General features: G+C 48.3%; 1 protein-coding gene across 4 annotated transcripts in view; it reads right to left on the bottom strand.

Annotated features, from left to right (window-relative positions):
* Positions 1-818: 818 nt before the first annotated feature.
* LOC102445187 (zinc finger protein RFP-like) overlaps positions 819-24,544 on the bottom strand; it is a 397,132-nt gene continuing 373,406 nt past the window's right edge. The window contains exons 1-7 of one of the 4 annotated variants that reach the window (XM_075913463.2): positions 13,365-13,809; positions 10,847-10,942; positions 8,765-8,995; positions 7,656-7,678; positions 5,773-5,876; positions 2,758-2,790; positions 820-1,918 (exon numbers count right to left, since the gene is read on the bottom strand). In XM_075913463.2, coding sequence (XP_075769578.2) covers positions 1,377-1,918; positions 2,758-2,790; positions 5,773-5,876; positions 7,656-7,678; positions 8,765-8,995; positions 10,847-10,942; positions 13,365-13,781 — 1,446 coding nt within the window. In that variant the 5' untranslated portion in view covers positions 13,782-13,809 and the 3' untranslated portion in view covers positions 820-1,376. Of the gene's footprint in view, positions 1,919-2,757; positions 2,855-5,772; positions 5,877-7,655; positions 7,679-8,764; positions 8,996-10,846; positions 10,943-13,364; positions 13,811-24,544 lie in introns of those variants that run through there. The other 3 variants (XR_016347294.1, XM_075913464.2, XM_089770706.1) reach the window with 3 other exon arrangements.

Below are 24,544 nucleotides of genomic sequence, written 5' to 3'. Positions count from 1 at the left end.
TCTGTTTTAAATTTATTGGGCAAATGCCACGAGGAAACCAACCTTTTGTTTAGGGATGTTAAATTGCGGTTAATTGACTAGTCAAGTACGGGAAACCCTGGAGATGCGATCTTCTGAGCTGTGACCCCTCGCACTTACAAAAGTCTTTTTAAGTGCGGAAGGGACGAAAACCCCTGACGTGTGTTCTCAGCCCGCATTTACGACAGTGCATGATGCCTATCGTAAATGCGGGTTCGAGTTATGACAGCCCGACTTGTGACACTTCCCCAGGAACTGATCACGTTGCAAGCTGGGGGCTGCCTGTCGATAGGCACTTCTGCATTTCTCCTTTCAAACGTAGAAGAGCCCCCAATGATGCTCTTGTACATTTCAAAGGAGGAATGCGTAACTCCGCCTGCAGCCTGGGGCTAGCGGGAAGTCCCGCTGACTTGGGGCTGCATGTGTGTGCCTGCTTTGAAATGTACAAGAGTCCCCAGTGGCAGCTCTTGTGCATTTCAAAGCCATGGAGCCCGGGGTCAGCAGGGGTCTCCATGCTGTGCTGCATTTCAGCGGAACCTGGGATCAGGTGGGGGCTCCCCAGCTGACCCCAGGTTCCGCGTGGCACTTCCCCAGAACCTGTGGTCAGCTGGGGAATGATCCCAGGTTCTAGGGAAATGCCTCTCGGAACCTCGTGCCAGCTGTTGAGTCCCCAGCTGACCCCGGGCTCCACAGCGCTGCCCCTTTGAAACTCCAGGGACAGTTTTTTAAAGGGGCAGCCGCCGCACAGATGAGCCGCGGATCAGCTGTGCAGCCACTGCCCCTTTGAAACGCAGTTTTGGGGTTTCAAAGCAGCAGCTGCCACTTTGAACGACCCCTTCTTCTCCCCTTCCCCCCCCCGCCTTTGCTGCCTCTGTTGATAGAGGCAGCACAGGGGAAGGAGGATTCACTAGTCGACTAACTATCCGATCACATTTCCTGATTGGATAGTCGACTTGTCAACTAGGCTGTATCATCCCGACTTTTGTTTTTGTCTCAAACTGCACTTCACACAGCAAACCAGAATGTTCCAGCAAGTTGTAACAGACAAATTACCCTTGCACGTAAATCCACTGGGGACATGAACAAGGAGAAGAGGAGAACACAAGTAGTTTGCCTGCAGTGGGAAAAATCATTATTCTAGAAAATACACTAACTGGTTTAAACTAACGAACCCAGTGGCACATAGGATATTGGTGCATTTGAAAGTCACTTAGGTGCACAAGTTCCATTGACAATCGAGGGGTCTTAACTCACTTTGGTTCTTTTGAAAACTCCAGCCTTTGTTCCTCGCACACACGCTCACAAAGGTGAGGGAGAGGGGCGAGAGGAGCCCGTTCTATGGGGATAGAGGGGGCACCTTAGGGGCACAGGGAAAGCTGCCAGGGTGAGCACCAAAGGGAATCCCCGTGAGTCACCCGGAGGAACGGATGGATTCTCTCCCCGGTGAAAGGGGCCGGCGGGAATGTGATGATCGATTCCCCGCTACCAGCATCGTAAAGTGCCACCCGCCCCCCTTCGCAGTCCAGATACACCCGGATCCTGCGGGGTGATCGGTGCAGGGGCAAGCGGATGTGCTGCTCAGGGGCAGTGAGAGCCCAGCACTGATCCCCTGTGCCCTGCACAGCCCAGACCCCCTGCTCACGACTGAAGTCGACCCGTCCCTTCCTCCTCACAGACTCCCGGGCCACCCCCAGAGACCAGAGACCCCATCCCTCCACCTCCACCTCCCAGTAACGGCGGCCCGAGGTGAAGCCCTCCCGGCCCAGCACACAGAGCTCTGTGTCAAATCTCTCCGGGGTGTCGGGCAGTCGCTGCCGTCTGTGTACCCATCTCACGCTTCTCTGATTCTCCGACAGGACGAGTTCGGGATGGGCCGTGTCTGGATCCAGAGTCACGTTGGCTGGGGAGAGAGAATCCGAGCGTGAGGGGCAGCGTGCGGCCTGGGGGAGGGTCCGATCCTGCCCGGGACAGAACCTGCCCCAGCTTGGGAGTGACTCCGGCATCTCCCCCTCCAGGCTTCCCCCCGCTCTGTCCGGGGAGCAGCACTGAGAGCTCAGCCCCGCGCCGGGGGACTCACCCAGACCAGGGGCAGGGGCAGGATCGGCTCTGCTGAGCCAGGCCCCCACCCCACAGTCTGACTGGCAGACTCACAGCCCCTCCAGTCTTGGGCTTGGGGAAAGACGGGGGGGGGGTCCCTTCCAGCTCTATGCGATAGGTATCTCTCCATGTATTATGTGTTAAAGCCACAATGAGCTGCTGTTAATGGTGATTAGAAGGGGGGTGAGGGCTTTTGTTTGACTTTTTGTCCTTTTTCTTACTGTAGCACTCATGCATTTGCTAATAGTAATAATATGCCCAGGGGATGTGATACACGTGCAATGCAAGTGAGGTGGGACGGCCTTCTCTGATTTTCCAAAAGACTCATGTTTAAATTTGTAGATTTCTAAGGAGATACCCTGCTGGCCTCCTCTCCTCCACCCAGCCCCTCTGATTTGCCCAACCACTACATCGACATTCTAACTTATAATACGATTATTTGCTGTTTAAGTTTTTTATAATACCAAAAAGAATCTACTTCTCTGGTTTTAGGAAAGATCTGTGTAGCCACTGCTAATATGCTGTTCAGATCCCGCCTAATGCAAAACGGCCAGAAAACCTGAGCTATGGTGCTGCCGATGAGCCACCATACTTCATAGGAAAGTTTTCACGCAGACCCCCCCTTGGATCCCAGAAATTTACCTTTGAGGAATGGCAGTCTAGACGCCAGTGTGTCTAAAGAAGAAACGAGTGAAAAAGATTCAGTGTCGTGTTGATGAACAGTCACGTTATTAACGTTCTAGCACAAAAGAAAAATGAAAAGAAAACAAAGTGCACTAAGTTACTAGCACACTTACCCAGCAGTGCTCAGCTCTTTAAGGAGGGGTCCAGGGCAGGTGTGTGCGCGTCTGTGTGTGGGCAGAGAGGCCACAGAGTCCTACCAGGGCTGCTTGCTCTTCCCCTTCCCATCCCTGTCAGGGAGTGAGAGCAAAGCGCACAGCTCGTCTGCCCCCTGCGCTCCCCAGCCAGCAAACAGCACTTTCCCCAGCTCCCTGGTGACGGCAAACAGCCAGCAACGTCCCTGTACAAATCAGATGGGAGGGAGCCGGCTTCAGCCATCTGCCCTCCCTAAAGAGCGCCTGGGGGGCGGTGAGAGGCTCAGAGCTGGTGTAGCCCCAGAAGGGGGGGTGCACCTCCACCCAGCCCCCTTCGCCTGTCTAATGATTGTCTCCTTCCTGTATGGTTTTCTGAGAAACAATCCCATTTCAGCCAGCCAACCCCTCACCTTGCTTTAAGTCAAGAAAAGAGGGAGACTGGAAAAGGGCAAATCTAGCGCCCATCTACAAAAAGGGAAATAAGAACAGCCCAGGAAACTACGGAGCAGTCAGCTTTACTTCAACGCCAGGAAAGATAATGAAGCAAGTGTAAGCAGGGGCTGAACTGCTGCTTGCTATCAGCCAGCTAAAAGGAGGCGTGGGTGCGCCCACTACAAATAATTAAGGAATTCTCCTGCAAACATCTGGAAAATCATGAGGTGATAGGGAACAGCCAGCATGGATTTGTAAAAAACAAATCATGTCAAACCAATCTGATAGCTTTCTTTGATAGGATAACAATGCTTGTGGATAAGGGAGAAGCGGTGGATGTGGTATACCTAGATTTTAGTAAGGCATTTGATACGGTCTCGCATGATATTCTTATCAATAAACTAGGCAAATACAACTTAGATGGGGCTACTATAAGGTGGGTGCATAACTGGCTGGTTAACAATTCTCAGAGGGTAATTATTAACAGTTCACAATCCTGCTGGAAGGGCATAACAAGTGAGGTTCCGCAGGGGTCTGTTTTGGGACCGGTTCTGTTCAATATCATCATCCATGATTTAGCTATTGGCATAGAGAGTGCTCTTATTAAGTTTGCAGATGATACCAAGTTGGGAGGGACGGCAGGTGCTTTGGAGGATAGGGTCATAATTCAAAATGATCTGGGAAACGAGAAACGGTCTGAGGTAAATAGGATGAAATGGAATAAGGACAAGTGCAGGTTAGACAGACATCTGTCAGGGATGACCTAGACGGTGCTGGGTCCTGCCGTGAGGGCAGGGGACTGGACCTGATGACCTCTCAAGGTCCCTTCCACTTATCGTGTTCTGTGACCCTATGATTCCATGAAGCTGTCTACTGAATTTGGTGGTCCTAATTCATGTTGTGTCCTCTCCCCCCTCTTCTACACTCCCTTGGGTGAAGCACCAATAATATTGATTTTGTCTTTGGGAAAAAGGCCTGTGACAGAAAAAACGTTCTCCACCCCTGCTCGAAAGCAAGAGAAGGGCTATGACCCAGAAGGACTTGCAGACAACAATCCAAACAAACACGCTTCAAAAACAGTTAATTCAGCAGGAAGCTCAAGCTAAGGTGTAATGGGCAGAAGGAGAGCTGACCAGTACTTGGTGACTAAGGGATTAAATTCAGGTAGCTAGCACAGGTATTGGCCAGGGAGCCAGGAGAACCAATCAAGACAGAGTGCTGAAATTTAAACCTATAAGATTCCTTACCTGCTTTCTTTGGGTATGTCTACACTACCCCCCTAGTTCGAAGTAGGGTGGTAATGTAGGCAATCGGAGTTGCAAATGAAGCCCGGGATTTGAATTTCCTGGGCTTCATTAGCATATTGACGGCTGGTGCCATTTTTAAATGTCCGCTAGTGCGGACTCCGTGCCGCACGGCTACACGCGGCACGGACTAGCTAGTTCGGACTAGGCTTGCTATTCCGAACTAGCTGTACACCTCGTTCCACGACAGGAGTTGAGGTGTTGAGAGACACAAAATGATTTAAACCCAGGCAGGACTATCATGCCTCCAAGGAATTCGGGGCATGGAAGTGGACTGAATATAGAGAAGACTGGAAGTAAAGGAAAAAGGGAATCTAGTTCGTTCCAGGTAATTTTTCTTTATTTTGTGGTTTGGTTTGAATTGCTCTGTGTAAAACTCTGCCTCTCTTCCAGAGACTGTTCCCAGAGATTTTTCTCTCTTTTAATTTGCTTTCCTTAGTTGCTCTGTAACATCTAAGAACCAAATACACGTTACCAAGTTTATCATTTGTTTTGTAATAAAAATCACTTTTTTTAAGGTGACGATTTGATTCTTGTGTCCTGGAAGGTCTGTCTGTCTGTACGTATCTGCATGCCTTAGACCGGGAAGTCAGCTACTAGAGGCTGCAGCTTGTGTGTTTTATTTTTCTTTTTTCAAGCTCTTTTGGGTCAAAAGACCTTGGGGTACCACTCGGGGTGGTTTCAAGTGTTCACCCCTGTTTTTTAGGGATAAAAGTCACTCAATGGTGGCAGCAATTCCCCAAAATCTGTGTACTATGATTGGCGGGTGGAGGGGGGTGGGAGGTTTGTTACCAGGGCCTATAGAGGCAAAGGTTTTCTTTTTTCTTTTTGAGCTCTTTATGTGCCCCCATTGTCTGCACTTTTGGGGAATGCAGGAACAACCCAGACATAAGGTAAATGTTCATACCTGCTACGAAAGGAAAACCCTCAGGGAGTCAGAATTTAATACCCCAACCCAGTGCATACGTGTTATATTGAGAGCTGAGTAGGGAATTCATGGGTTACAAATGATTCATAGACTGTCTCCATTCACAATTATGTCCCCTCGCTCTGTCAATTATCAGTATGATACAGGTGAGAAAATTCCCAAAGGGACAGTTTAGTACCTTTGAGTTTCTTCATTATGTCTTCCAGGGATTCAGCTTTTTTAGACGATTCCCATTTCAGATCAGAAGAAAAGGCTGGGGTGTAAAACTTCTCTCTCGCACATCTGAGGAAGAAGAACCCCGGGTTACTTGCGATGGAGTTCATTCAGGTTTGTGTTTCACTAAAATGAATTGTATCACAGTGAGTGGTTGTAATTCCACAGACCATGGAGGATTAAATGCACCGTTGCTGCATGAATAGGTTCACTACCAGCTGGGGCATGACCAGCTTCCCCTTCATTTTGGTGAGACCAATACTGGAAAACTCCACCCAGTTCTGGTGCCCCCATTTTAAAATGGGCATTGAAAACTTGGAGAGGGTGCAGGGAAGAGCCCTGAAACTCATTTGAGGGTTGGTTAAAAATTACCGTACACTGAGAGAACTGTGGCACTTGAACACGGCGTATAAATACCACCAGCGGGTTAACCATGGGAAGAAACTGCCAAGGGACGTGAGGGATACTCCATGTCTTGACAGAGGTGCTAGAACAGGGAGGCCATGGCCCCGTCACTTTTAGAAATGGGAGCGCTAGGCTCCCTTTCTATCTGCCTTACAGGCAATCAATGCGGGGGAAGGACAGAGAAGAAGCAAGCGGGAGGTGGGGTCTTGGGGGAAGACGCTGGCTGGGTCTTGGCAGAAGATAGGGAACAGAGACAGGTCAATGATTTGGGCACCAGTGCTCCCACCCCCGACTTGCAGTGAGCTTCAGTTTCTGCTGCTGTCACTTGATGTCTTCAAATCAAGACTGAAGGGCTTCCACAAGGTGCTTCAGCCAACCCAAGCTAGGAATTAGTTAATACAAGTGACTGGGCTGAATGCGGGAATAACTGGGTGGAATTTAAGGGCTGTGATACACAGGCATCAACTCCGTGGATGCTCAGGGGCTGGACCATCCATGGAAAAAAATAACAGGTGTTCAGACTCCTCCAGTCAGCTCCTACCTAAGGTGCGTTCAGCCTCCCACATGCCCTCTCCCCAATGGAGATCAGCTGTTTCTCAGCCGGCAGGAGGTGCTGAAGGGGAAGAGGTGGAACAAAGGCAGGAAGAGGAGATGCAGGATCTTGGAGATAGGGGTGGAATGGGGCCAGAGCCTGAGGCAAAGCTAGAGTCGGACACTCCCAGGGGAAAGAGAAAGGTGGTGCCTGTGCTATGATAAAAGAGATCAATGTGATCATCTCAATGGTCCTTTGTGGCCTTCAACTTTATGCATCTATGAAACTCAGAAATAGCATGTAGCAAGGAGTTCCACAGGTTAATTATGGAACGAGGTGTACAGCTAGTTCGGATTAGAAGCCTAATCCGAACTAGCTAGTTTGTGCCGCGTGTAGCCGCGCGGCATGGGGTCCGAACTAGCCGGCATTTAAAAATGGCGCCGGACGGCTTCATGCAAATGAAGCCCGGGAAATTCAAATAATTTGCAACTGCGGATGACTACATTACCCCCGCTAGTTCGAACTAGCGGGGTAGTGTAGACATACCCTTGTTTAGACTGTAAATTCATTGGCACAGGGCCGGTCTCTTCCTGCGTCTGTGCAGCGCCCAGCATCAGCGCCAACCTGATTTTGCATTCTGCCTTCAGGCACTACCACAGTGCTACTAGTCAAAGCACATGCCAAAGGCCTTAGAGCAGGGCGTGTCTGCCAGGCACAGTGACAGAGATCACTGTGTGATAGGAAACAAGACACCAATTGCTTAGTGACTAGTTGCCAGTCGACTCCAACTCTCCAGCTGGGAGCCAGTCCCACACTCTGCCCTGCTGGACCCCGGGGAGCTACGTCGCGGGTCTAAAATCCCTTCCCTGCACAGGGAAGTGAAAGGGAGAGAGAGAGAAGGAGCCACCTACCTGCGCAAGGTGCCTGTGATGTCCTAGAGGAGGCAGAGAAGAGGAAATTCAGTTTTCCCCGTTGGGGGTTCACAGTGAAATTGAAATGATTTGTTATTTATTAACACAAACAAACCCATTCAATGTGTTGCCTTCGATCCCGTGGAAAAGGGCAGCAAGTGCAGGATCTGGGCCCAGGGAGTCTGTCTATGGAGCTCACTAGCTCGGTGTGTAACCCCCTTGGGCACATGGAATCAGAGGGCTCAGGCGGGTGATATGTGGAACAAAGATCTCCCGAATACTCCCGGCTTTGGGAACGACCCCCCTGCAGACGGCAGGGGATCACGACGGAAGGCTGCCCCAGGCCGTGCCGCCCCCAGGCTGTAAACTCTCTCCCTGCTCTCCCACAACCATTCTCAAGGTCCATCCCATGAGCTTCTTGGTGGCCACAGGAAGTCAGGGCTGAGGGAGAACAATGGGATTGGGGTGCAGAGTCGCTATCCTCTACCCAGGTTCAATGCAGGGGACGCGAGGAGAGACGAATGCTGCCCACAGCAGATATTAGTTACAACAGTCCTAGATGCTTCTGAGTAAGTTGTAAGATATTGGGCTTTCTAATAGTTTTTGACTGGTTAAAACAATAAAGCCTGAGATTTAACAACCCTCTAGATATTCCTGTTATCCATATAAATATCCGATCCCTTTTTTAGTTTTGCCAAATGTTTGGCCTCAACAGCACCCACAGTTAATGAGTTCGACTGTCTAATCTGGTGATGTATGGAAAAGTGTGCGTTGGTTCACATTTGAATTCATCTTCTAATTCTATTGAATTTCCCTTTGGTCTTGCTTAATAGGACAGGGAGAACAGAGCTTGGAGTCTGCCATTTTTGGAAGAGTCCTGTCCCATAAAAATTCAAAAAGGGTTTTTTTCATTTAGGGCCTGATCCAATGTCAACTGTACACAAGAAGTATATTTCCATTTACTTTAATGGGTTTTTTTTTTATCAAGCACTTAAGGAAAACTAGGATCGATTTTAGTAATACTCTATGTTCTGAACTTTCCCCATTGCTCTCCAAAAGTGAAGAATTAGGAGTTTCTTTGCCTGAGAAACATTCTAACACCATCTCACCTGCATGAATTCTATCGCTGGCTGCTGGTACTTCTGCTCCATCTCGCTGATCAGGGAACTGAACGAGGACAGTTCCTCATGTAGTTTAGCAACATACTCATCCCGCCTCTTTTCAATTTCCTTCTTCAGTTTTTCCAGACGGGCCAGCAGGAGTCGCTCTTGTCCCTTCAGAAACTTGGACAGTTGCTCAAACTCAGACACAATTTTCTGCTTCTCAGTTTCTAGCTGTTTCTGAAATCACACAGTGTGAGCGGGGAAAGCAGAGGACAGGAACACAGAGTGAATTATGGGACATTTTATAAAGTTGTACATATGCAGATGCAAACATGGCATTGCAACCCCCCAGAATGTAACTTCTTTTATTTTTTGAAGGAGTACTCATGTTGTCTCTGGAGCACTCTCTAGCCCCTCATGACTTAGGAGCAAGGAAATCAGAGCAGATTTCTAACTCAGATCTTGTCATGGCAATGTCTAGCAGTGATACCATCATTAAGGACCGGCTCCAGAGCTCACACAGCTCAACCGGCATCTTTCCAATTACTGCAATAGGCTTTGAAGGCCTAAGTAACCAGCCTTCTCTGGGGCAGAGGATACCTACAGCAGCTGCACAAATTGTCCTGTTTCAGAGAGATAGCCGTACTACGCTATTTCAGTAAAAACAACAAGGAGTTCTCTGGCAGCAAACCTGCTAGTCTTTAAAGTGCCAGCAGACTCCATGGGCTGTGTCTAGACTGGCAAGTTTTTCCGCAAAAGCAGAAAAACTTGCCAGCTGTTTACACTGGCCACTTGATTTTGCGCAAAAGCACTGACGTTCTACTGTCCGAAATCAGTGCTTCTTGCACAAATGCTTTGACGTTCCCGTTCGGGCAAAAGCCCTTTTCCGGAAATGTTTTTGTAGAAGAGGGCCAGTGTAGACAGCTAAAAACTTTTGCACAAAAAAGCCCCGATGGCAAAAATGGCGATTGGGGCTTTCTTACGCAAAACCGCGTCTAGATTGGCACGGATACTTTTCCGGAAAAAAGTGCTTTTGCAGAAAAGCATCTGTGCCAATCTAGATGCTCTTTTCCGCAAATGCTTTTAACGGAAAAACTTTTCCGTTAAAAGCATTTGCGGAAAATCATGCCAGTCTAGATGTAGCCCTGGTGTTTTTGCCCTGTTGGGGTTACCTCTGTTGAAAACTAAGCAGGCCAAAAGCTGGGCAGGTTGGGTGGCTAAAACAGTGCTTTCAAAGGGGGAGGTGAATAAAATATTTGAATTTTTGAAGATGTTTCCACTTTTGAAAACTAAAATTAAAATTTCAATGTGAAAGGACCCAAAAATGTGTGCTTCATTTGAAATTTCTTCACAAATAGAAAATGCTGTTGCAAATGATGTTTTCCCAGAGAAAAATAAAATTGTTTTTTACTAAGCCCCATTCATCTACATGATGGGTTTTCTGGCTGAAAAATTACACTCCCATTATCAGTGAAAATATATGGATTATTAAGACGTTGGAGAACAATTTCTTTTTACAGTGACAGGCTGTGTCTACACTGGCATGAATTTCCGGAAATACTTAAAACGGAATACTATTCCGTTTTCAGTTTTTCCGGAAAAGGAGCGTCTACATTGGCAGGCTGCTTTTCCGGAAAAGCCCTTTTTCCGGAAAAGCATCTATGGCCAATGTAGATGCGCTTTTCCGGAAAAGAGCCCCGATCGCCATTTTCACGATGGGGCTTTTTTCCGGAAAAGACTACTGGGCTGTCTACACTGGCCCTTTTCTGGAACAGTGTTCCGGAATAAGGACTTATGCCCGAGCGAGAGCAGAATAGTTTTTCCGGAATAGCGGCTGATTTTGTACAGTAGAGCATCGTTGCTTTTCCGGAAATTCAAGGGCCAGTGTAGACAGCTCGCAGCTTATTCCGGAAAAGCGGCTGGTTTTCCGGAATAAGTGGCCCAGTGTAGACACAGCCACAGTGAATGAGGAACAGTCTTTCACAGAAGGGAGCACATTTCTCACTATTTCTCTTATGAACTCACTTCTAAGCTGTGTGCGGATAATGTGCCTGTGCACGTTTGCATCTAAGTAATAATGGCACCTACCAGCAGTTCTTGGCTTTTTTTTTCCCCGCTCAATTTAAATGACTGAATCCTGTCTCTTTCCTTCTTCAAAATCTTCATAGAGCTCTGCATTCGGTCCTAACAAAAAAACCCAAACAAACCAAAACCCACACAACAACAACTACTACATAAAAACTATTTAGCTTTAGTTACTTTTGGAGGAATTACCTTCTGTTTCTATTTTCAAGGTTACTAAATACACAATACATTGAGGCTGTGTCTACACTGGCCACTTATTCCGGAATAACTTGCCAGCTGTCTACACTGGCCCCTTGAATTTCCGGAAAAGCACTGACGATCTACTGTAAGAAATCAGCCGCTTTTCCGGAAATACTATGCTGCTCCCGTTCGTGCAAAAGTCCTTTTTCCGGAAAACTGTTCCGGAAAAGGGCCAGTGTAGACAGCACAGTAGTGTTTTCCACAAAAAAGCCCCGATTGCGAAAATGACGATAGGGGCTTTTTTGCAGAAAAGCGCGTCTACATTGGCACGGACCCTTTTCTGGTAAAAGTGCTTTTCCGGAAAAGCATCCTGCCAATGTAGACGCGCTTTTTCCAGAAATACTTATAACGGAAAACTGTTCCGTTTTAAGCATTTCCGGAAAAGGGTGCCAGTGTACACGTAGCCTGAGGGTGTGGTCTAGCTGCCTGGCTAGAGAGGCATTCTCATGCTTGTAGCCTCTCTCTCCTCCCATCCTCCTGCCCCGCTATTTGGTCTAAATGGCTCTTTCTCCCCATTGGCACAGCTGTGAGAAAGCAAATGGAGAAGGTCCCACATCATAATATCCCATATTATGGTTAGCGCACTCAGCTAAGAGGCCTAGAATGGCAATTTCAAGCAATGAATCATAGAATCATAGAATCATAGGACTGGAAGGGACCTCGAGAGGTCATCGAGTCCAGCCCCCCGCCCTCAAGGCAGGACCAAGCTCCATCTACACCATCCCTGACAGATGTCTATCTAACCTGTTCTTAAATATCTCCAGAGAGGGAGATTCCACCACCTCCCTTGGCAATTTATTCCAATATTTGACCACCCTGACAGTTAGGAATTTTTTCCTAATGTCCAATCTAAACCTCCCCTGCTGCACTTTAAGCCCATTACTCCTTGTCCTGTCCTCAGAAACCAAGAGGAACAAATTTTCTCCTTCCTCCTTGTGACACCCTTTTAGATATTTGAAAACCGCTATCATGTCCCCCCTTAATCTTCTTTTTTCCAAACTAAACAAGCCCAGTTCATGAAGCCTGGCTTCATAGGTCATGTTCTCTAGACCTTTAATCATTCTTGTCGCTCTTCTCTGTACCCTTTCCAATTTCTCCACATCTTTCTTGAAATGTGACGCCCAGAACTGGACACAGTACTCCAGCTGAGGCCTAACTAGTGTAGAGTAGAGCAGAGTAGGCCTAACTAGTGCAGAGTTGCAAAGCCCAGCAGGTACCGTTACAGACAGTTCCCAGGACAGACTAAGAGCACATTGTAACTGGCCTGTTTTAGCCCAGAACTTGTATTTTAAACACCAAAAAGTACCTGGATAATGTGGTTCCAAAGTGGATAAAATGTATAAAACACAGCACACTATCTTGAGGACAATATTTCAAGATTGAGAACCAATTTGCAGCCTTTTCCTGTTAACCCATTGCAACCTAGAAACTCTTTTGAACACGGTCAAATGTTGTGGAACAGAAATGTTTAGACCTAGCTACACATTCCCAGTGAAAAACGACAGACTCTAATCTCTGACTTGCCCAACTGAGAGTGATTCTTCCTCAAAACGTACAGCAAATGAAAAGAACACCTGAAAAGCAGAATCAGTGACAGTGGGTTATGTGATGGGTATGGCCTTCACTGTGCCCTGGAAGAGTTTGTATCTCAGTTCTCCCAGGTCCCTGAATTCTTCAGAAGTTTGGGTGCTCCAGAAGTTACTCAGAGTCTATATTGCAGAATTGTTGCATGAAAACAACTGTTTTGGCACAAAAACTTGTGGAGCATCCACATTACACGCCTATTCTTGAGCAAGAAAAAGTACAGTCAAGTGTAAGAACACAGTGTGAGAATTATTCCTTTCCTCATGACGAATAAGCCCTTTTGCACAAGACCTCGTGCACACAAAGGCATGTGTGGACAGGAATGGGGGTTTCTTGCACGAGAAACCCCTATGGCTCAAATTACCACCAGCGTTTTCTGGCACAAGCATTCACACTGCTATGGACACACTTCCACAAAAGCACATCCCTTTGTGCAAAAGCGAATGACAGTGTGGACGTGCTCTTGCACAAGAACATTTTGCACAAGAACTCTTGCACAAAATGTTCTTGCTCAAGACGGCTGCAGCGCAGACGTAGCCAGAATGTTTATGAAGTGACCATACTGAAGATGACTATGCTTATTTCATAGGCCACGTTTCAGCTAGAGACTTCTTAGGATGCTCTTACAGTATTTGCTGTTTTTTCCATAATGATTTTATTTAAATGCCCTCCCTGGCCATTCCCGCTGGTTTCTTACCTTGTAAGACTCGGCAGCTTCCTCTATGAGAACCACGGTGTGGTCTTTGTGATCTCGAGACAGGTGGCAAACCAGGCAAATGGGGATTTGGTCCTTTTGGCAGAAGATTTTCAAAGCCTCGTTGTGTTTCTCACATATTGTCTCCACTTCTGGTTCTTGTTTTGGCTCCATTGTCAGGGGTCTGGAGGCTTCCACAATATTCCTCAGCTGCCTGTTCAGTTTGAAGTTCCTCTGGGAGAAGGTTTCTCTGCACTCCGGACAGCTGAAGTTTGTACTCAGTCCCTGCCACCACTGAGTGAGGCAGGCTTGGCAGAAATTGTGCCCACAATCCAGACACACGGGATCTTTAAAAGAATCTAGACACACGGAGCAAGTCAGTTCACTCAGGAGCGTGTGTCCTGCCTTTGCAGCAGCCATGGCTGCTTCTGCAGTGAGGGGAGGAATTTAGTTTCCGTTTTTCTTCTCAGAAAGGGGCTGACTCAGATCTTTCAACATCAAATGCTCATTTCCTGGGCAGTCTCACTCTCTTCTGTTACTCTTATAAGTCCACAAACACCTTGTGCTCAGTTGGCAAAGGGAGACTGGACCACTAACACTGCCAGGGCAGCACCTCGCACGGCTGGTCCCCGCCATGGCGCAGCTTGGCCTCTGCAGGGCGTTTGTACGAATAACAGCACCTGCCACAGCCCCACAGGGCTCCCTAGAGCATTTCTCCCCCCATCGCTGTGTCACCGCAGGGTGGGACTCCAGAGGGGCCTAGGGCATCGCCCCGGGCTCAGCTCTGCCGCAGGTGAGGCGGTTCTGGGGAAACTGACACATCATTGTGAGCTGCCAGCAGAGGTGCAGCCAGCCGATGCGCCCCGGGGCGCTATTCCAGCAGGCAGGAGCTGGCCGGTGGGGTCGCTTGGCTGCAGGAGGAGGGGCAGCACGTGTCCAGACGGGCTTCTGGGGCTTCCTGCAGGCTGGTGCACTCACCATCAGGCAGCTAGGCAGAATAGAGAGGCTAGCAGGGGGGTTCGTGCCCCCAGTCCCGGACGGCCCCGACCCTGACCCTCTCTAGGGCACACTTTAGGGAGGCTGGGGGCTGAATCCTGAGATTTGTGATGGAATCCTGCCTGCTGGACCCCTCCCACCAGCCTCCCAAAATAGTGACCACCCCCCAAAAAAACCTCTCCTTTACACACGTCCCAATCCCTGCCCTGAGCCCCACAACCACCCCAGCCCCTGCCCTGAGCCCCTCCTCACAACCACAGCCCCCTACCCTGCGCCCCCCAGCACATTACAATGCCTTGTCCTATGTCCCTCATACTCCACCAGACACTTACATTTCCTACTGATATTGTGGTATCAAACCCACACACCCAGCAGCAGACCCCGGCCTCTCTTCTGGTTCGGGGGGTGTACACAAAACCACAGCACCCGTCAGAAGTTTCAGTTACTTTCACCTGTGGCTGCCTGTCGTATTCCAGCCTTTAGAAGGGGACCATGCTAGAGACATCCCCCTTCCAGTCCAGCCCTGGTGGCAGTAACCATCTTCTCTTCTGCTGCATGTTTGCCCTCAGCAATTGGTACAATCATTTCCCGAGGCTTCTTCCTAGCCGTGTCCCCGCAGGGCAGCAGGGTGACTGGGAAGAGGGAAAGCAGGCGGCTGGGAGACAGGCAGGCATCACTGCCTCGCTCTCCCCAATTGCAGCATGAACCCATTGGGCTCACTTGTGCCAAGAGCTTTGCATGAGGCACCGACGGGCCACTGAGCATCGATCTGACCCCTTCCGTGTCTTGATCATCCAAGCCTCCCCGAGTGACACACGAGTCTGGTGGGTCTGTGTCTGCAGTGAGGTAGGAAATCAAGTGGTTTCCACTGGGCGGGCGGGTTTTAATCTTCTCAGAAAATAACAGGCAGATTCACATCAAACTACTCGACTCCAGGGGGCTCATCTTTGGGGGACAAACACCCTGCCGGTGTGTGAGCCACTGACACTTACAAAAACAGTGGAATTTCCTCTGCTCTTTGGGATATGACCTGGGAGTTGAATTCCAATGAAATCCAACTGGGAGGCCTATTACCCGATGAGAAGTGACTCTTAGGCCCTTACTAAAGAAATCATTTTGGACAGTAAAAATCTTCTCGGATCTTCTATGATCAACTTTTTGGGGGAAATTGGCACTCTTCACTGCCCCCCCACCCCCACCGCACACAATCCTAGTTCAGGCCAGGACCTGCCCGGTTACAGCACCGGGACATTTCCCACGGAGCAGCGTGGGAACTCTCTGGCTGTGGATTGGGTGAGGTGCAGGGGGAATGTGATGGGACCCTAGTCCTGGCATGTTCCCTGGAAGTTGTGGGAAATGGCCTGCCAGAAACTTGGCCATGTTGGACCACAGGTTCATTGGGGAATCCCCTAGTGCAGTCTTTCTCCAGCTGGGGCTTCCAATCCAAAAGGGGGTCCCAGGGCCAGGGTAGGGGGCTCACGAGCAGGGTCACTGGCCGCCTGGGTTTTCTCAGCCATGACCTCGTCTTTGGGCCTCAAATCTTCCTCTGGGCAGATGTTTGGAAATCTTAAAAAAGTTGGATTTCTCCTGGCTTTCCCAGCTGAGCGGCTGGAGAGCAGCGACCACTGTCTGGGTACCTGGGTCAAATACAGCCCCACTGCCAGCAGCATCACCCTTCCTTCTGCACCGCTGCCGGTGGGGGGGCTGCCTTTCGATCTGGGAGGCAGCAGAGCAGTGGGCGCCGGCAGGTCACCCAGCTCAGAAACGAGCGCCACCACCAGTCGCAGCAGAGAGGGAAGGGGGCATGATAGGGTCTTGCCTCCTTCCCTTCTGCACTGCTGCAGGGTGTGGGCTGTCGTCTGAGCTGGGTGTCCTGTGAGCAGCCACGACTCTCTGACCGCCCTGCTCAGCCGTCAGTGCTGCTCCCAACAGCGGTGCAGCAGGAAGTGCAGGAGGGGGCGGGATTGCAGCATTTCCTTCAGCCCTGCGGCTGGTGTCAGCCCTGCCTCCCACACAGGGTGGTCAGAGAGCGGGTGCCACTGGCCAGGGGCCCACTAGAGGCAGCACCAGAGTCAGCACAAACTTGGGATGTCAACGTGTAGTCAGCTACACGATTAACCGATATGCCTGGACTTCTTGGTTAATCCTGTCGACTCCACTCACCCTTCTCCCGGCTGCCTCAGTATCAGAGGCAGCAAAGGGGGTGGGACGGTGGGAGCTGTGCTTTTAAGCTGCATCCCCATGAGCACCAGATCCCATGGAGTTGCCTGGCCCCCACCCACGTGCTGCTGCCTCTGATAGAGATGCAGCAATGTGAAGGGGGAGGGGGCAAGCAAGGAAGGGAATCGATTAGTTGACGTGACAGAAGGAACATGGCATTTTCTCTGACTGTCGCCCGCCTTCATTGCCATGGCTGGGGGCACCCGGATTTCCATGCGGGGGCTGGAGAGCGGTGGCTGCTGGCAGGACACCCAGATCTGAACGCAACAGTAACGGGTCCGGTGCCCAACCTGGATGGCAACCCCACCCCCAACGGCAGTGCAGGAGGCTCCCCCCCCCCAGGCTCAGATGTGTGAAGGGAATGTGGAGAGCGTCTCCTTCCTTCTCAGGCAGGCGCTTCTCGCTTTGCTTCCCACTCGTGTGCGGCCCCCGACTGATTTTTCTGTGGGTTAGTGGCCCCAAACCCAAAAAAGGTTCCCATCCAGGGTTAAATGGTGAATGTGAACTCAAGGCCTCCTGGAAACCTGGCCCAACCTGGCACAGGATATTTTTTATATCGACAAATCAACTCGCTCTGAGGTTTGCACCATTATTTGACTGGTCCGCAAAGGAACTAGTCTGAGACAATATGGACCTTTTATTAATACCAACGATTTTATCGATACTGCCATGGGCACGACATACCAGAGTATGCACCTGTCCACATTTTACAAGGGGAGAATTTGGATTCAGTGAATCGCTCACAGCAAAATCAGGGAGATTTAAAAATGAGTTACACGAACAATAAAAATGGCAATTTACATACTCCTGAAAACAACCCTGACATGACGGAGTCTGGACATTTCAGCTTTAAATCAGTGCATCTCAAGGAGCTTTCCGGCCTATAGTTCCCTGGATCATCCTTCTTCCCTTTTTTGAAGATGGGCACTACATTTGCCTTTTTCCAGTCATCCGGGATTTCTCCCGATCTCCACGACTTTTCAAAGATAATAGCCAAAGGCTCCACAATGACATTTGCCAACTCCCTCAGTACCCTCGGATGCACTAAGTCCGGACCCATGGATTTGTGTACGTTTAGCTTTTCTAAATAGTTCCTAACCTGTTCTTTACCCACCACGGGCTGTCCATCTTCATCCCATCTTGTGTCACTTGGCGCAGAAGTCCAGGAGCCGACCTTGTCCATGAACACAGAGGCAAAGAAAGCATTGAGTACTTCAGCTTTCCCCACATCATCTGTCACTAGGTTACCACCTTCATCCATTAGGGGCCACACACCCTCTCTGATCACCTTCTTCTTGTTAACATGCCTGTAGAAACCTTTCTTGTTATCCTTCACATCCTTAGCCAGTCGCAATTCCATTTGCGCTTTCGCCTTCCTGATAACGCCCCGGCATTCTTGAGCTATACATTTAAACTCCTCCCTGGTCATTTGTCCAAGTTTCCACTCTTTGTAAGCTTCCTTTTTGTGCTTAAGTTCACCAAGGATTTCCCCTGTAAGCCAATCCGGTCTTCTACCATGTTTGTCTCTCTTGCTACACGTCGGGATGGTTTCTTTCTGTGCCTTTAATAAGGCTTCTTTAAAATACTGCCAGCTCTCCTGGACTCCTTTCCCCTTCATGTTAACATCCCAGGGGATTCTGCCCATCAGATCTCGGAGGGAGTCAAAATCTGCTTTTAACCCATTGCAGCCCAGAAGCTCTTTTGAACACGGTCAAATGTTGTGGAACAGAAACATTTAGACCTAGCTACACATTCCCAGTGAAAAACGACAGACTCTAATCTCTGACTTGCCCAACTGAGAGCGATTCTTCCTCAAAACGTACAGCAAATGAAAAGAACACCTGAAAAGCAGAATCAGTGACAGGGGGTTATGTGATGGGTATGGCCTTCACTGTGCCCTGGAAGAGTTTGTATCTCAGTTCTCCCAGGTCCTTGAATTCTTTGTGTAACCCCCAAGGAGATGACTTAGATTGCCGGGGCCTTGTCTGCTGGCAGCTCAGGGAGAGGCTCTGAGTTTGCCTTGGCTCCCCCTCCCTACCAGGGCCAGAGTCTGCCCGGCAACCCACAGGGAGTGAGATGCCCTTCCAGGGGGAAGGAGAGACCATTTTGGGGAAGTCTGAAGCCAGCAGGGTAAGGGGAGGCTGGCTGTGTGGGAGCTAGTAAGCCCCAGGCCTGCATGCAAGGTCCCCCTTAGAACTGGCCTCTAGGGACCTGCAGGCAGGATCCCTCCGCTGGGTTTATGTCTCCCCTGTTGATTCCCAGTTTGTGGAGTTTGCTGGGAGGCTTCCCCAGCCAGGCAGAGTTGGCTCCAGCTCCCTGGGTGAGACCAGTCACCGCATGGTCAGCTCGGCTCTAGCAGCAAGTTCAGGGCTGCTGCCTGCTGGGTGGGTCTGCATGCTGGGCGGGGAGGCTAGAGTTTGAATTTTGGTGCAGGTGTGTGGCCTGCATCTTGAGCCCTGCACCCCTTCGCGGGGAGGGGGAATCCTGGGATCGAAGCAGCCTGGTTCCTGCTTAAAGAGGATCCCTGCAAGAAGAGAGCAGCCCCTTTGCAGAGACTGAGTCATCGCTCAACCTGAGCCTCATTCCTGGAGTGTGTGAGTGCACCAATTTTTAGTTAGTAAGTCAGGGAATTTGTTTGGGGATTTTATTACCTGCTGCACATTAAACCTGTGGAGGGATTTACTGCCTTCTCCCGTGTGTGAGTCCTTTGGGCTGTACTGGACCTAGTCAGCCCCACTGCTAAACCACTGCAGAGAAGGATTTTGTAGTCAGCAGTCATCAAGGGCCCCAACAAAGTACACGTACCCACGGGACACTAACCTCACAGTTGCTGGGCACCGGTGACCCTAAAAATAGTGTTTTACCCTGTTCTGTTATAATTGTCTCCTGTTTAATATAATTATGTTTATTATAGTGTATGTGTTTGTGCTATTTTCTGGGAGTCTCCAACTATGTGGCAAATACGTGGGGATTACCCTGGGCTAGAATTTTCCTCCCAAGCTGCCCTGGTGACCCTGCTACGAAGGAGTGAGGGGGGTGGAGGCACCACCAAGTACATCAATCAGAAAGAATAAAATTGAGTGGGTGGCGGGATCCGGAAGAACCCAGACCTGTCCATCCAAACCTGAAAGGAGATTGGCTTTAAAAAAAGGTAACCAGGTGGAGAGAGGGCGCCACATACTTATGCCCCTTCCCTGCCCTTAACTTTTTGGAGTGAACAGTTTTTCCGCATCCCGTATACGGTATTTTGACCGCTCCAGACGTGACTCTGAGACCCTCCCTCCCATCAACTTCTCCCTCCCAGTACCTCTTGCACGCTGTGGGAGGGAAGGGGAGAAATGGGAACAGGGCAGTCTTCTGGGAAAGAGGGGCAGGAAGGGGATGGAGTGGGGTCAGGGCCTTGGGGTTAACCACCCTTGGGGAAAATTAGGATCCGCCTTGGGGGAGTTGGAGAGAAATTTTTCAGACTTCAATCTTAGATTGCTACACTCTGGGAGCCACTGTCCTCTCTTAACAGTTACCTTCCAAGTCCAATTTTTACAGCTAAGCCACATTCTTTCCAGGCCTCCCCACCACTTCTACGGGACCTGCACTTCACACAAGCAGCAAAACAGAGGTATTCTGTAGCCGAACTATTTTAGCCCTTTATATGCCAGTCAAATCCCACAGTGGGAAGCCCCAGCATAAATCCAAAATACGGGTGGTGCAAAGCTAAGTTATTGCTCAACCCTTGTTCTTTCACAAACAGAATAATTGGTCCTGTAGTCCTGTACAGGCTCCCTGCATTCAGAAGCCCATATTAACATAAATGAACAGAGTTTGAGCTTTTCCTTCAAGTTCATTCCCTACAGTCTATTCTCTAGAACTGTATCCAGTTTGACTTCTGCAGTGGGGCTCTGATGAGTCTTCTTTCTTGTATAGAAAAATGTATTAATATCTAAAAGGGTGTCACAAGGAAGAAGGAGAAAATTTGTTCCTCTTGGTTACTGAGGACAGGACAAGGAGTAATGGGCTTAAAATGCAGCAGGGGAGATTTAGATTGGACATTAGGAAAAAATTCCTGTCAGGGTGGTCAAACACTGGAATAAATTGCCAAGGGAGGTGGTGGAATCTCCCTCTCTGGAGATATTTAAGAACAGGTTAGATAGACATCTGTCAGGGATGGTGTAGACGGAGCTTGGTCCTGCCTTGAGGGCGGGGGGCTGGACTCGATGACCTCTCGAGGTCCCTTCCAGTCCTATTATTCTATGATTCTATGATTAAACAGCCACAACAATAGACTCAAGCAAACTGGTTTCCATTTGACTTGAGTTCCAGCTTTGTTGTTCATTTTTACCCATATACATCACAAGAGAGACATCTAAATAATCATTGACATTCTATGCATGTTAGTGGAACTATATTCTTTAGGGCTAACAGAGATGCAGGACAAATTTATTCTTGATATTGAAGTGATCAGTTGTGACTCTGGTACATCCCAGGGGCATTATATATATAAAATCTAGAGCGAGAGAGAGGACCAATTTCACTTTTCAGAATAGAGAAGCACCATTATTCTACCTTAATAATATCTAGAGAGAGTTGTCCTATGGAATTTCCAAGCTCTAGAGAATTCTGAGATTTCAAAATTTCTTTGTTCCAAATAGAAATTAGAGGTTGAAATGTTAAAAATTTACTATGGAAAAAAAAAGTCAGATTTGATTTTGGAAATATCAAAATGTCACTTATTATTGAAAAGACACGTTTCAGAAAGGGCAGAACATTTCCTTTATCTTTTATCATATTTTTAACAAACTTCCTTACAATTAGGAAATAATTTACATTTAAGCTTTGGAATAGGCTTCTCAAAGAAGCAGAGGAATCCCCTCGCATTGGAAGTGTTTAAGAACAGATCAGAGAGTCGTCTCTGAGGAATGGTTTCAGGGCTTACTTGTACCTGCCTGTGTGCAAAGGGGGATAGAACACACGATCTCTTCAAATTCTGCAACACATTATAAAATAATGCAAAATTTCAGTCGGCCTTCACAGGAAATGATTCATAGGACTGTGATTTTTTTTCCCACTGTTTTGTTTTTTGTTAAACCAGTGTTATCAATTTGTTCAGTTGGAAAGTGTTTGGCCAGGTCTACTTGTAACCCCCAAGGAGATGACTTGGATTCCTGGGGCTTTGTCTGCTGGCAGCTCAGGGAGAGGCTCTGAGTTTGCCTCTGCTCCCCCTCCCTACCAGGGGCAGAGTCTGCCCGGCAACCCACAGGGAGTGAAATGCCCCTCCCGGGGGGAAGGAGAGACCATTGTTTGAGGAGTCTGGAGCCAGCAGGGCAAGGGGAGGACTGGCTGTGGGGGAGCTAGTAAGCCCCAAGCCTGCATGCAAGGTCCCTCTTAGAACTAGCCTCTAGGGACCTGCAGGCAGGATCTCTCCGCTGGGTTTATGTCTCCCCTTGTTGATTCCCAGTTGTGGAGTTTGCTGGGAGGCTTCCCCAGCCAGGCTGAGTTGGCTCCAGCTCCCTGGGTGAGACCAGTCACCGCATGGTCAGCTCGGCTCTAGCAGCAAGTTCAGGGCTGCTCCTGCTGGGTGGGTCTGCATGCTGGGCGGGGAGGCTGTAGTTTGAATTTTGGTGCAGTTGTGTGGCCTGCATCTTGAGCCCTGCACCCCTTCGCGGGGAGGGGGAATCCTGGGATCGAAGCAGCCTGATTCCTGACTGAAGAGGATCCCTGCGGGAAGAGAGCAGCCCTTTGCAGAGACTGAGTCATCTCTGAACCTGAGCCTCATTCCTGGAGTGTGTGAGTGCACCAATTTTTAGTTAGGCAGGCAGGGAATTTGTTTGGGGATTTTATTACCTGCTGCACATTAAAGCTGTGGAGGGATTTACTGCCTTCTCCCGTGTGTGAGTCCTTTGGGCTGTACTGGACTGAAAGCAACTGAAAAGAGAATTGGCAGAAAGAAAGGAAGCAACAAAGAACAATAGATCTTAGAAAAAAACATGGAATACTGTGCACAAAAAAGTAAATAAAAAGCTTTGGTACTACAACATGTGACTGAAGAAGCACAGCAAACCTATAGGAAACTTTGCAAAGCAGTAAAGAAATAACGCAAAAAAATATATATACGCACAATTGGATAGAAAGCAACGCCAGTGAATCTGAAGAAGTGGTGGAGAGAAATGATATAAGAACAGTCTATGCAATCCTGAAACCAGGATGTGAATTTTGATTGATGAGTTTCCCAGTTCAAGGGAAAGGAGGAGAAATTCTGGAAACACAGAGGAACAAGAAAATACTTTCAAAAAGATGCTAAATTAGCTAGGGCCAGTCACAAGACTGGAATTAAACAATGATAAACCACTAGATGTAGATGTACTTGAGGTAAAAACCAAAATCTTAAAAAGCATTGCAGCAGTTTAAAAATAACAAGGTTCCTGGTTTGGACAGCATTCATTCTGAGATGCTTAAATATTGAAGCAAAGTTATGGAATCAGTCATCTGTTCGCTATACAACAAAATATGGACAGATGAGAAATTGCTAAAAGAATGGACTCTTATACTGATCTAGCCTGGTCTACACTATGGAGTTATTTCAAATATAACCTCCCCGAGGTTGACTTTATAAAGGGAGTGTTCACACTACCAAGCTAGTTATTTTGAAATAACAGGTTGGTTATTTCAAAATCTGTTCTCCTTTTCTCAAAGAATAATGCTTATTTGAAAATAGTTATTTCAAAATAGTGTTAATGTGGATGCTCTGGTGTTGCTTTTTTGAAATAACTACTCCCCAGAGTCATTCCGGCTAATTGTTCCCCAGTGCCTCCTGGGGCTGTAATTTGAGGTAACACATCTGCATTAATGGAGCCTGCCTTGGACTAGTTTCGAGGGTTCCCTGTAGTGAGTACATGCTATTTCAATGTTGTTGTTTTAGGAGTTATTAAACTTTCTGGAGAAAGTGTACAGTTTGTTGTATCCCGGAAGTACCGTCAGCCAAGAGGATACCAGTTCTGAAGAAATAATAATGAGAACTGAGAATGCAGACTCAAATACATTTGGAAGACTCAAATACATTTGGAACTCAAAAAAATCTCCCTTTAAGACAAAATTGAACATATACAAAGCAATTGCTGCTGTCACAACACGACAGCTTACCAAGAAAGAGACACAAAAGCTGGATGCTTTTCACCACAAATGTCTGTGAAGAATAATATGAGATAGGAAGATGCATGAAGAAGTTACTGAACAAGACATTCTCACAAATAATCTACAAGAAAAGACATCAGTGGTTGGGGTGTGTGCTGAGAAGGGGAAAAGAAAAGTATCTTCTCAAATACTGCCCTTGTTTGGAAGCCAGACAACACAAGACGAAAGAGAAGAAGACGAAAGACCAAGAAGACCATGGAAACAAACATTTCTGATGGAAAGACAAGTGCCTCAGCATGAAATGGGAAGACTTGGAGGGAAGAGCAGTTGACAGGCAAAGATGCCAAATGTGGAGAGCAAAGCATGGGCTGGACTAAGGTCTCAGGTCTTTGCTACCGTGAAGGCTTGAATGTGATGTGTTTTTTTTTTAAAGGTGAAAGCTGAGTGGCTACAAGGAGGCAGTATGATCTGATGGATGTAGTGATTGGCTCTCAAGAGCCATGGGTATGGGTTCTGTCCTACCTCTGCCATTGGGTGCTCTTGGACAAGTCACCTCACCTATCTGTGCCTTTGTTTTCCCATCTGTAAAATGGGGCTCATGATACTGACCTCTTCTGTGTAGCACTATGAGCTCTATGATTTTAAAGAACTATATAAGGACTAAGTATTTTTATTATTTGTATGGAATACATTAGGAATGTGGGCGGGTTCACTGTTAACTTCACCAGCAACAGCATTAGCCCATCACTAAGCAGTTTTGAAAGTCTTACCCTGAATGGGAAAGCTGTTCAACACCTTCATCCTAAAGGGAACACCGAGAGCTTGTGTCCATCTGATAGATG

This window comes from Pelodiscus sinensis, chromosome 19 (assembly GCF_052426305.1).
Source record: "Pelodiscus sinensis isolate ZL-2025 chromosome 19, ASM5242630v1, whole genome shotgun sequence".
Lineage (NCBI taxonomy): Eukaryota > Metazoa > Chordata > Testudines > Trionychidae > Pelodiscus > Pelodiscus sinensis.
Note: the sequence above shows the minus strand (reverse complement) of the source record. Positions and strands in the feature narration are given on the sequence as shown.